Below are 12976 nucleotides of genomic sequence, written 5' to 3'. Positions count from 1 at the left end.
ACTTTGACTTTCACTGAATTACTTGTTCCAGTTATTCTATTGCTACTTTTTTATACCTGGTTACGCTCTACCTAATAATTCTATGCCTACCACTTTTTGGCAAGTTTCTAAAGTCTCTCCATTCAAACTGTCTTCCTAAAAATGAAAATATCACTTAGTGACCTTCAATACATGGCCTTACGGACATGCGGTGTACTACCCACGCACCTCCGTGTTTGCTGTATGACTCACCGGCCCAACCCGTTAAGTCCAAACACCTGGTAACACGTGTTGCACACCTACACCGGCGTGACAGTCACAACATTGCACAGCAAACATTACAGTACAAAGGGGGCCTGAACCCCCGCCCACTGAATTAATGCCACAGGGCATGCATAATGGAAATAGCAGTCTTTGCGGGTGTGTGTTGTGATCTTTTCCTCTGATAAAGCTATAAATATATAGCATATACCGCTTAAAATCCTCCACATTCATAGAATTCTATGCCTTCTTCCTTCCTTGAAGACAGGAAATATTATTAACGGCAGAATACAGTATGTTTCATGGGTAAGTCCAATTTTGTGTTGGCAATTCACAGTTCAAATTTGATTCAGATTGACTTCTACTAACACAGATAAACTTTAAAGTGAAGTATATTATGTTTCATTTAGATGTCAGTCTGAAAAGGTTGCTAACACAAGAATCATTAACAGGACGAAATGATTAAAAAAAAACGAGGCAAAGCCAGGAATAACTTAAGACCTAAAGTTTATTGTAGACATGTCAACGAAACACACTGAGGTTGTAGGGCAAATAGTCTATCTGCCTCCTTAATATATTATCTACAACACTTGCATTTAGCTGTTGCAAAGTCTCAAACACATGGGCTCTGTACTTAGTACAGGACTGAAAGACACATAGGTGTACATTGTAATTGTATTACCGTGTGAGTATGTGCATGTGTGCACCCATGTATTGCTATACACACAAATGCGCAACATCTTGTGTAAAGGAAACATTTCTTGTAGTCACACAGCTTTTTCTACTGCTCTGTGCAGAAAGTTGCTCATCGCTAAAATCACAAATGAAACAAATGAAACTTGAAATGCTATTTATCTAGTTGCATGCATGCTCAACCACCATTAAAATTAATCCGCCAGGTTACATAAATCCACCACTTTAAAAAACAGTGTGTTTGAGAGATCTCTAGTGCAGCACCCCCAGGTATGCACAGTTAAGATATACAGGAGTGCATTATACTGGGGGACGTTGGGTTGGAGATCTGTTTGAACATATCTTTTCAAGGTGGCGGAAGCATGTACCCTGGTGGAATCATGTTAGCAGATGTAAAACTTTTTCAAAAAAAATTCTGCGGAAGCTGGTTTCTATTATGCTCCTACTTTACACACTTTTGTGTCTACCTGATGTAAAATGGGCAGAACAATAGTACCCTTTGTTACTACCAGATGGAAAAAAGGTATCGGCTTGCTGAGGCTAATCCCCCCCCTTCATATCAATGGTGTGTCCCACCTGTGCTCAGTAGTTCGTAACTAGTGGATCGCACCATTCTTGGAGGGGGTGATAACAACCTGGCCTGGCCAACTTTTCATCATTAGTTTTAGTATGTGGTGCATATCGGGTGTGGGCTCGATGAATTGACATTGTGTGATATGATGAAGGCACTTGTGTTGTTATCTACAGAATCACAGTGCAGAATTCACAATCCTATCTCTTATTGGACGTACATTACTATGCCTTCGCACACGAGCAAGTGTTGTTAGCAACTCCACAAGTAAAGCATGTCAGCATAGCCTGGTCTACTGTTCTTTTCTAGCTGTTTCTAGTTGTCTTGTGAGGTACATACAACTAGTGCTGCGTACCTAAACACCGGACCTAAACTGGTAAAAACGTTTACTAAGGTTCAGGTCAGTAACCAGTTCCAGACTTGCAAGAAAGTACCTCTCTCTCTTATATTCCCCATTTTGTTCTAAACCATTTAAAACCTTCCATAAATTGTGAAATTTGCACTGAGAAAAGACGAAAAAATTGCTGTTTTTGTGTCTATTACAGAGCTTAATGTGTTTACTACTGACTATATAATTGTGCATGTATAGTTTTGAAATTGCATGTAAAATTCATGCCAACATGCAATTTTACATGTAACCGAAAAAAGGTATTTCTAGCACACATATGTCATGGGTTCAGGTCCGGACTTATAAGTCCAGACCTGAACCTCTGGACCTAAATCTGGACCTGAACTTTAGTTTAGGTACGCAGCACTACATACAACTGACTTCACTGGTTATTAGGTTGCATCATATTAATCGGTTGTTTCTCAGATATTTCCAGAAAAAGTTCAGAGCTTGAAAAAAGTCCCTATGGATTCATTGAAAGAAGTAAAAAACATGATTTCCCAGCAATGTCATGGCTTGTAATTTTGTAAAAAAACATGAAGGCAAATGAGAGAAAAAACAGAAAACTCAACTTGAGAAGTAGATTTTTTCTCAAACTTATGAATCCAAAGAACAAGTAATCAAATTGATCAGGCCTTGAACAACTATTTACTCCTGTGAATGAATTTTCCATTTTTCTGCTAAATCATGTCCCGCTTAGAACATATTATAAAAAATGGCACTTAAAAATCTTGGAGAAAACACACAGTTCAGACCTATTTAAATTAAAATGTCATGTTAAATTTTGTAACTTGCATCGTATCACAATACAAACGCTAAAATATGTTCAATTGAGAATGTAATTTAGAAAAACAAGAGGAAACAATGCTCTGTTCACAATTTGTCTTTAAAAGCAAAGTGTCACATTTATGTGCAGAAACAAGGCTTCATGGAATGAGACTTATCTACTTAAGCCTCAACAATCGAGAAAAAGAAAAACAAAGGAAAAACTTTTCCTCTTCTTGGCATGAAACTCTTTTAACAGCACAAATTCTGTGAGTTATTTCTCGAAAGTTGCTTCTTCATTTGACTAAAAAAAATTAGGTGTACAAGCTAGGCTAATTCGGCACCTACATGTACAATACACCTATAACACCAGGACTTCATACATTTTTATATTCTGCCCCCCTCCCACCCTATCAGATTACACTGTGTTGTTACATACTTGTAGGTCAAATCATACTTGTAGGTCAAAACTTCCTGAACACTACAGGTTCTAATTCTTCCAAATATGGACACTGTTTCCATGGCGATGGGACCAGTTACAATGTGATTGACAGAAATGTAGGTGATCAGACAAAGACATGAATGAAAACATAAACTAATCATAGATTGTTGTACATTCAGTACCTCTCAAATTTGACCAAACATGGCTTTACTATTAACCGAATGGATATTCCATTACATGGACTATTCAGATTCTTCAAACTGTGGACACCTTCAACACATGTTAACACACTAAGCTATATTCCTATCTTCTGTACACTAAATTAATGGAAGATGTGGGTTAAGTTACACTTCTCCAACACCAAACCTACAACATAGCATTGAAACCACAATCTAACCACAGAAAACAACAACACAGGCAAAAATAAATACTAGAAGTACGCACTTGTGAGGAAGCGAAGTGCGCAGCTTATTATATAATAACATAACTCTAGCGAGCATCTCCTCTCCAAAATTCATTTGTACAAAAGTAAGGTATATAATAAAGATATAGATATATATTACATATCATAAACATTCGCTAAATGTGAAATAAACTCTCTTAGAATTATATTTTCTTAGTAAATTATTGGCATCATTGCATTAGGAGGATAGATATTTGGCTGGATATCACTCAGTGTCTATGTACAATTAGCGTCAACTACAAGTTAATCTCGGTCTTGTTTGATACGCAAGTCGCTTGGATGTTCTTGCTCCCGGATGTCGACTTCCATGTCGCGGTGGTTCGAGTGGAGGAGCGCGACGGCCGCCTGGATGTTGCCGTTGCTCTTCTGGAGCGTCGTGGCAAAGTTCTGGAGGGCTTCGTACTTTGTTCTCATGGCCCGGAGCTCGATTCTCATCTCCGTGTTTTCCCGCGTCAGCTTGTCGACCTCCGACTTCAGCACGTGCTGCTGTCGCTCCAGCTCCTCCTTCTGCGTCAGCCGCTTGGTGCGGCAGCTGGCGGCGTACCCGCGGTTTTTCAGCGTCCGTCGCCGCTGCTTGAGCCGCATTATCTCTTCCTTGGAGAGACCGCGCAACCGGCGATTCAACTCCCTGACAGTGAGCTGCACCAGCTCCATGTCGCTCAGGTGCAGGCCGTTATTAGGGCTCAGTTCTAGATCATCCTCAGGCTCTTTCTTGATCTGATAGAAAAACAACAAAACAAACAATTTAGGATCATACATAATATTCCCAAAGAGGCTTTGATAAATAAATTTTCTTGTTATTCTTGACTTTCTCCTAACCTTTAGCACTCTGAAGTAGCCGTTTGGTCCCAAATTCCCTATTGGTTACAGAGTTAGGCAGCAGGAGAAGGTTAATCAGGAAGTAAATGAAGTAAATTTTTAGATAAATCTTCTTTTACAAGTTTTAGAAATGCTTATCTGATCTCATATATCCCTTAGTCTAACTATTTGACCGCTGGGGCTCCACAGAAGATCTGACAACCAGTTTTCTCCGCTATTTTCGGTTTTTCTTAGGATTTCTCTTAGTGTCATGCATGTCCATTCTCTCCTATCATCCTCCCATCTTAAAAATAGAAAAGCATTGAGCAATTTAATTGACAAGGTCATGTTGACAACATTCTGGATCATACACAGGAAATGTTCATTTCTATAACTTATATAGTATAAGAAAAAAATGATTTTGTATCCCTTGTTGTAATAGTGACCAAAGTAAGTAATGGATTCAAATGCAATGTGTAGTGGATACGGAACAAAACAATACATTCAAGAACCACTCTCTAAGAAATTTAAAGCTATTTTTGACAAATCAGTTCTACAAAAAGGTGAAGAACTGAACAAACTCTATTCATCACTCTTATCACAATAGGTTCCCTTTTTACAGAAAAAAAACAATTTTCCCAGAAATCACTGCAGAAAAAAGAAACAACAAAAAAAGTAATTGCCTGTATTTGGTATGGTGTTTGACATGTTACCCTACAAGAGGAAAATCACAAAGGAACAGTAGTACAAGTTTGTGAACAATGACATTTTGCACTTTGTACATTGCATCATTATGGCGTCATCTTTAGCCACGAAGGACTAAACTGTACATCTCACACGACATTGCATAAGCTGTAAAATTTGCCAGATACTAATTACTTTTATAAAATCTTCATAGAAAAACTGAATTTGATAACATGCAATAATTTGCATTCTTGATGCAAAGTTACTAAAAATACATGAGCAATCCGAGCATATCACAACAGAAAACACTAACTTCCAAAATCAGAGGCCTCTGTTACTCGAGCTATCAGAAAAATGTTTAATATTTTTTCAAGTCTGCCAAATGCAACGATCAGCTGAAGCTTCGATTTTATAATATGCAATAACATAAGTTACAATACATATCATGATCATGCCTTAAAGTTGGATTTGGTAAAAGTTTTACAGGCTTTTTGTTACTTCTACAACGACAGCGGCAATAAATTAGCAACAAAAGAGGAACATGTGATTCCACTACACACAGCAATATCTGTGATTCCACTTTCTGCTGACACCGAGGCCTTTCCCTTTAGGCTATTGGACCCACTGTCAATCAATTTCAAAAATTGCTCCAATTAGCGCCAACGATCTCCCGGTCGTCCCCAGAGACCAGAAGTGTCCGTTTACAGCTGTGTTTATTACGCGGACCAGACAAAGAATAAATCGTTTGGTGTAACTTTTATGCTACACATACTGAGCTAAAGCTTGGGTAAAATCAGTTGTAGTTACACATCTCCTTGTATCGGTGATGACTGGTTCAAACCGGCTAATGGTGACGCTGATGTCAAACGTTGGCTAGAGACCCACCCTGGCTCTGAACTTCATCGCCTGCCTCCATCTTTTATTGATAGACGTTAATTTTGCAATCAATATCAGCTGAAAAGAGACGGCCCCCTTGGCACAGTAATATTGTACGGTGCAGCACAATCGGGCACGTTCTGCTGACACGGCGGGTTTCCCTAACCGGCGAAAATGCACGCGTCGCCAGAATTCCCCCCTCAGAACAGATGTAGTGCATACTTGAGCAATTTTCCCTATTAACATTTATGAAAATCTGGGCAGAATCCTGACTTGTCCCATTATTCAATTTACAGGAACTGGGATTGTCAGCAGGAATAGTGAAACATTTCCTCCGAACAGCGACAGTGACGAATTCCTGACGTCTGCACTTCACAGACAACTCAGCAGTTGTCGCAAATCACAGCAATTCGTCAGAAAGTGAACTTCTACATTTCGTGCACGCAGAATACAAAAGAAAAGGACTCTTACCTTCAAGGAGAGAGGCTCCGTTTGAATTGTTGAGGAAGCTTTCCGTAGGTCGTTCATCGATGCTTCGTGGATATTGACGTTCCTATAAACGACACAAAGAGAAGCAGTCAGCACAAAGGCCTTAAAACTGTCGGCACAAAGATCTTCACTTCTCGGGAATCCATCGATTGTTGCCATCTACTACCAGCAGAAGGTGGCAAGTATGTGACCTAGATATGTCACACCTACACCACAGCAAAACTTGTCAGATCGAATCATTTGGCCAGTGAACCCTATCTACTTGTTTCAGGCTCCTATCTACTTGATCCTCTTGACTGTTATTGATGGTACCATAACAATTGACTGATAAACTTGGGTAGTTTTTCCCCCATGTTTTATCTGTTTCAGTACAAAAATAGACGCTTTTTTGTGATTGTGAAAAGGGAATGGAAGGTGGGGCTAATTCAACAATTAGGTTGAAAGTGGTAAAACGAGTTAATGAAAAGGACTCTCCACACCTATGTCCTCAGGTGGGTAAATTACGGGACCGGAAATCACGCTTTCGACGAAAACAAAATAATACAAAGAAAGTGCACACTGGGTAGGGCAGGTGCAAGCACCGGTCATTGGCTCTTCCTCTTTTCTCGTAGAAAGAAGCTTTTTTCCGAGAAACTTTAACGGTAACAAAAATAGAGAGAATGGAACTTATCAACCAGTAAAAGGCCAAGGATACCATATGGTGCTAAAGTGCATACAAAAGTTACTCTGACAAAAAGAACATTGGACTCTAAATACCTACATGCAACCACTCGAGGGATTGAGGAAAAATGGTTACTAAGGACATGTGGTAACTATAAAATATACGGGGCTGTTTTAATTTAAGTGATTTGTGACTGGAGGTGGGCTACTACCTGCACCAGGTGGTAGCCCAACCAGCTTTGAATATAATTATGGTATCTTTCTGGCTTGATATTAAAGATAGCTTTGGTCTACAAAAGATATGTATTTTTTAAATGTTCCACATTACAACAAACATGCAAGCTGACATAAAGATAAAGACATTGTGGTGTAGCTGCTATACACTTTTAAGACTTAAAAGTCAGATCACACATGACAATAGAAAAACCATCGATATTGACAACTCTGTATCAACTGATTAGTGGTTTACCGTAACTCCTTCTAGTGGAAAATTCAATTTTCAGTGCTACCACATCGTGCAAGCTTTGTGTACTTGGGCACTGGGTTATAAAAGATTGTTATTCATAGATTTGAAAATTCAATGGCTTTTTTACATTTCTATCTGTCACATGATTCAATACCTGGTCAAAGTTTTGTGTGCTAAATTTAGCATCCTGCTGTGTTCAACGGTTATTCACTTTATTTACATATGACAAAACAAGGTCAACATTCTTATGGACGTATGTTAACAGTTAATAAGTTAGTCTGGTTAGTCAAAAGGTTAAGGTTAACGAATACTGTACAGTCAGAAGCTAGTGCATGATCACTACATGGTTTAACAAAATTAGAACACTGATAAGTATAATCTTTGCTTCGATTTATATCAAGGAGTACATATATGTATGTTATCGGTTTAAATACAAAAGGGTTGGGACTTCTTTCTATGAATCATGAAAAATATGTGGGTCATACATAACATACTAGTATACAAATCAGCTGACATCCAATGGAATTAGAAAAAAATAATCTTTTCAGTTCTAACTTATCTAAGCATATGTAATGAAATTGTTCCAAAGTGTTTCATACAGTAACTAGTATCAATATTTTGAACCTTGCTCTCTGGCACACAATTGTTTATGATCTGAATTCTGATGATATCTAACAAACTATCAAACGAAATACTTGTCAAAAATCCTGAAAGATGCGAGAAATTCCGTTTCCAAGCTGGTCCTATATCCGATGTGTCCGGAGGTAGAAATACCAGCCAACATGACATCCCCATATACGATATAGTCGTGCCTCCACAGTGCAGTGACCACAGACCCCAGATCTCAAACTGCTGAACTAAACAATTTCAGCTATCTGTCCGCCCCACTAAAATAGCCTACCCAGCCTAGGTCAGCAATACTTCACTCATGTCCAGACCGGGTATTGCCCAGACATGTCCCTCCTCAAATATAGAAGCGGAGATTTTCATCCCTCCAGGTTAAAAATACTCTTACCCCCATTACCTGCAATTGCAAGTCGTCATAAATTTCATCTGCAATGTGGGCAAAATATCTGCAAGCATTCGAGGCAATATTTCTGTCGCAGCTTTCAAAGTTAGACCCTCACATAAAAATCAGATTTGTAACTCTTGAGTTTTACATATAAATTCAAGTTTATCATATGTCACTAGTAAGAAGCAAAATTTTGAATGATTTTGAACAGTTTCAATCGGTTTTATTCAGTAAAGATCTCGCAGGAATGAATAGCGTCCTTATTACAAGAGGTTTACAACATGGACCATTTTAAGGTATCAAAATCCTCACAACTAGCTTAAGACACTGCTTAATCTCATTTTAATGTTTTCTTATCAGACACTGCTACAAGAATTTTGTACTAGTACAAATCTTCAAACTGAAGCTTTAAAACCTTGAAAAAAGCTGCAACGTGGTTAAATTGGAAGCCATTTATGAATATGACATAAACATAAGAGATTTTTTGTTTCAAGTCCGGACTTCTTTCCAGATGTTTAAGCTTTTTTGGACTTGAACCTAAATGTTAGGTCCTGAGTGCAAATCAGGTCCGGGGTTTAGGTACGTAGCACTACGTACGTCTATACAAATTTCAGTCCCTTGTGGCTATTGTGGGAAGACATGGAGAGGTTCAAGTTTAGAACTTGTCTTGGAAAAATAAACCGTGGCATTGGCTTCATGATTGAGGACAGGGTTATCTGCGGTTATGAGGTGTACACTTCGAAGTACACGTCTCTACCACGTGCTAGCGCTACACAGTCAAGGACATAAGAGACTGAAATTTTGAAACATCCACATTTCAAAAATGCAAGCACATTTTAAGTGGAGCTTTGATTTGACAAAGTTAAGAGTTGAAAAATAAATTCTAGGAACTGTGGGAATTCGAGGACAGGGTTATCCACGGTTAAATAGCGTACGCTATGGCAGTGCCTTGTAACACGTGTGCGATTGTTAAGCGCTCCACGAGGACCAACAGTAAACTAGTCTGGATATTCCTGAAAATACTGATACCGCAATGCATTTTCAATAAAACTCACAAACTTTTACTTATGATTGTAGTTACACTGTGTTGAAATGACATATGCAACTTGATGATAAAAATAGTTAAAACAACCAAATTCAATATTTTAAATGAAAGTGCACAAAATTTTCTTTAGGAATCGGAGCTAAGATTTGACGTCATGTATAGCCGTGGCAATGAATAAATTAACTCTGGGTTCCAGGAAATGTTACATTGAAAATACATGTCCGGTTAACCAAGGTTAGAAGGTGTTCACAAGCATGTTTTAATACATGGGTTTAGTCCTTCACATTAAACGCTGAAGGATCACAACCAGAGATTCTCTCCAGGATAGCCCAGTGCGACAACAGTGGCACTGTCGAGATTAAGACCTAAGATGAAAAAACAAGAGTATAAAGCTCAGGTCCAAGATCAGACCTATACGTATTTCTGCACGCTGTACTTTTACAGCAAAACTTAAAGAATACAGACCACAGAGATGAAACGCTGACCATCTAAGATTCTAGGGATCACATACCGAGATCGCATCTCAAATGCTGAAGTACGGAATAGCCTTATAGAGTCAAGCAAAGCATTGGTCCCTACAAAGACCTAACCACAGTAAAGAAAAAAAAACTGAAGTGGTACGGCTGACCGATATGTCACGGTCATCGGGACTAACCAGAACTACCGGTATCATCCAAAGAACTGTCCGGAGAGGAAGATATAGAGGTAGGCAACAGAAAAGATGGGAGGATAATATCAGAGAACGGATGTCGGCATGCAGCCCTCCTGACTAAGCCCATTTTGGGAGCAAATGCTCCCAAAAATTAGCTGGTGCTCCTGGAATTTTTTTCTTAGGAGCACAGTGCTCCCATCAAAAATGACATGTATATGCCTAAATCATGTACTGCTAAGTTAACTTTTTAAACATTAGAAACATATTTTTCAACAGTTGACAACCGTCATGCCTGACCATGGCTGCAGGTACAAGATTCAAGTCAGACTCTGTAAAATAAAGCAGTTGGCTATAAGAGATGGTGTGATTTGTCCTACTTCCCCAAGAACAGCCTAAAATCCCTTATTTTTTACCTATCAACGTAGGTCTGCAACTTAGTTGGATTGTGCTATTTCTTTAATTATCTAGCAAAATACATTATTTAAGCTTGTTTCCATTAATTCATACGAGTATTTCTTGGTGTGTCCAAGAGACTTGCTTGTGTCTCCAATTTTTTTAGTGACACTGGTGCACCTAAATTTTTGCTGGTTCGCCCAATTTTTTTGGGTTGGGAGCACAGTGCTCCTAGGTCAAAAAGTTAGTCTGGAGCCCTGGCATGACACTATGTCAAATGGTAATGAGAGAAACAGAAAACCGAGAAGGGTGCCGTGGAGAAAACTTGTTGTCAGACCTTCTGTGGTGCCCCAACAGTCCAATAGTTCGACTAAGGGATAGATGATGGAATGATTGAACACTGAAGTCGAAGTCAGATATGCCCAACATAAGGGACCTACCTACGAAACCACTTAAAGCAGCCAATGGCACTCATGAGATGAGATGGAAAGACCAAATTGTGAAGGACACGGGCTTAAACAGTCGGGAAGCAGAGGCTAGGGCAAGAGACAGGACTACATGGAGGATCCTCCTGGAAAGCAAGGGGCCAGTTTCTGGCCTGAGCACATAGGCAGGACATGGTCACAGGAGATGCTTAACACAAAATAATAATTACATTTTCTAATGACTTATATATTGAATAAGAAAATTCACATTTCTTACCAGAAAAACCTAAGCAGCTTCATGTAGTAGTAGTACTACAGTAATATTAGGAAGCAACCTTTGTGCCTTTATATTATGTAATATTCTTTATCAGTTTATGTAATCATTGCAAACAAATGTATGTTCCTTACCCATCAATGATCAATAAATACAATTCAAGAATGATTTAGAACTAACAATTATTCTACATCGACTGATTTCTTAAAAAACGGTATGCAACAAATAACAACACCTTTTAGTTCCTTGTAGCACTCAACACTTTCTTGGAAAAAGGCAAAGAATTTCCACCAAGCACAAACAACCAAAATGCAAACACGTGGACCAAATAAACAAACAAAAACACTATAAATTAGATCATGACTCCTCACCAACAAAGAAGAAAACTGTCGATTTCTTGATCAGATTATGTAAAAGTGAAAACAAAGGGTCGAAGCGATCTGTGAAGACCACGTGGCCATGCCTTGTACACACCCAAACGGAACCTACCAACACGAGGGTATACAAAGGGGTTGGGCACTGCTAAAATACATCCTAAAAAAACACAACATTTCCGACAAAATCCGAATAACACAACAAATCTGATGATACGGAATCGTACAATGAATTATTATCAAAGGAAAGAAAAATTCGTGACTAAGCCGTTTCGACCGAGCGGTCACATCACAGGCATACTTGGTGCCTTGAAACTTGCTGACTCATCATTACCAAGATAGCCAGTTCACATACCCGACTGTCTCGTGATCGACCCTTGCTCCCCTTTCACGTACATTTTCTCCGTCTGTACATTTTTCACAACAACGCTCATTTATTTCAGAGAGAAATGTATAATTTTGCCACTGGATGAGAAGTGAGCTGTGATATTTTACCCACTGCCAGGGACAAAAATTCGGAATATTTACTCGAACTAATTCATGCCAGGCGACCTCATGACCACACACACACGTTGTGCCTGTTACTCGTACCCAAACGTCTGGGCCACAAATTACAAACAGTAACAAACAATAACAAACATCACACATGTCTTTATAGCACCTTTTAAATGTTGGTTTTCTTGAGAAACTTGTCGTGTTGTCTTTCACTTCCCGTCTGGCTGGAAAATTCCAAGGAAACGTGGGAAACGAGACCCGTCTGGTTAGCCCTACCCACACCCCCGGTCCCTTTGTTGTCAAATATCACAAAAACCTTCACCCGTTTACACCAAAAACCATCGCCGTAAGACCACAAAATAACGTAAATCGGGGATCGCATACAGTTGGAGAGACGAGTGACACACAACGTACCGTACGACAAAGTCGATCGGGTCCAGGAAACGGCGTAGTAAAAGGCGGTGGTCCTGCGTGGCCCCTGCGTGCGTGGCGGGAAAGAAATCTACAATGTGTACACACAGCAATGCAATCCGTCTGGGAAATTCACAACACAGCGTGCTCAGTAGCCTCCTTATCAGACTCCATAGGAAACAATTTCGGTCGCTTATGATAGTCTGATATTATTTTATGGCATATCAGTTCTAATCCAGGTGCTTTCTTATATCTAGTCAGTGACTTGATATCTAGATGAATACCAGCTAGCCGGAATTCTAGGTTGATATTCAAGATGAATCAGTCATAGAATCACCTCCTAGAGCCTGCTTTGGAGAC

The 12976-nt window shown here is 39.2% G+C and overlaps 1 protein-coding gene across 2 annotated transcripts; it reads right to left on the bottom strand.

The window, feature by feature from the left end:
• Positions 1-730: 730 nt before the first annotated feature.
• LOC136439868 (transcription factor MafK-like) lies at positions 731-12944 on the bottom strand. Of its 2 annotated transcripts, none has more exons than XM_066435515.1 (3): positions 12620-12944; positions 6392-6473; positions 731-4279 (listed from the first exon to the last, which is right to left on the bottom strand). In XM_066435515.1, exons 2-3 carry the CDS (start codon positions 6446-6448, stop codon positions 3806-3808), a joined length of 531 nt encoding a protein of 176 aa, XP_066291612.1. In that variant the 5' UTR covers positions 6449-6473; positions 12620-12944; the 3' UTR covers positions 731-3805. The 2 variants fall into 2 exon arrangements, with proteins under 2 accessions (XP_066291612.1, XP_066291614.1); XM_066435517.1 differs by lacking the exon at positions 12620-12944 and adding an exon at positions 11708-11809.
• Positions 12945-12976: the final 32 nt, after the last annotated feature.

Source organism: Branchiostoma lanceolatum, chromosome 8 (assembly GCF_035083965.1).
Source record: "Branchiostoma lanceolatum isolate klBraLanc5 chromosome 8, klBraLanc5.hap2, whole genome shotgun sequence".
Lineage (NCBI taxonomy): Eukaryota > Metazoa > Chordata > Leptocardii > Amphioxiformes > Branchiostomatidae > Branchiostoma > Branchiostoma lanceolatum.
This window is presented reverse-complemented; position numbering and strand designations above follow the sequence as displayed.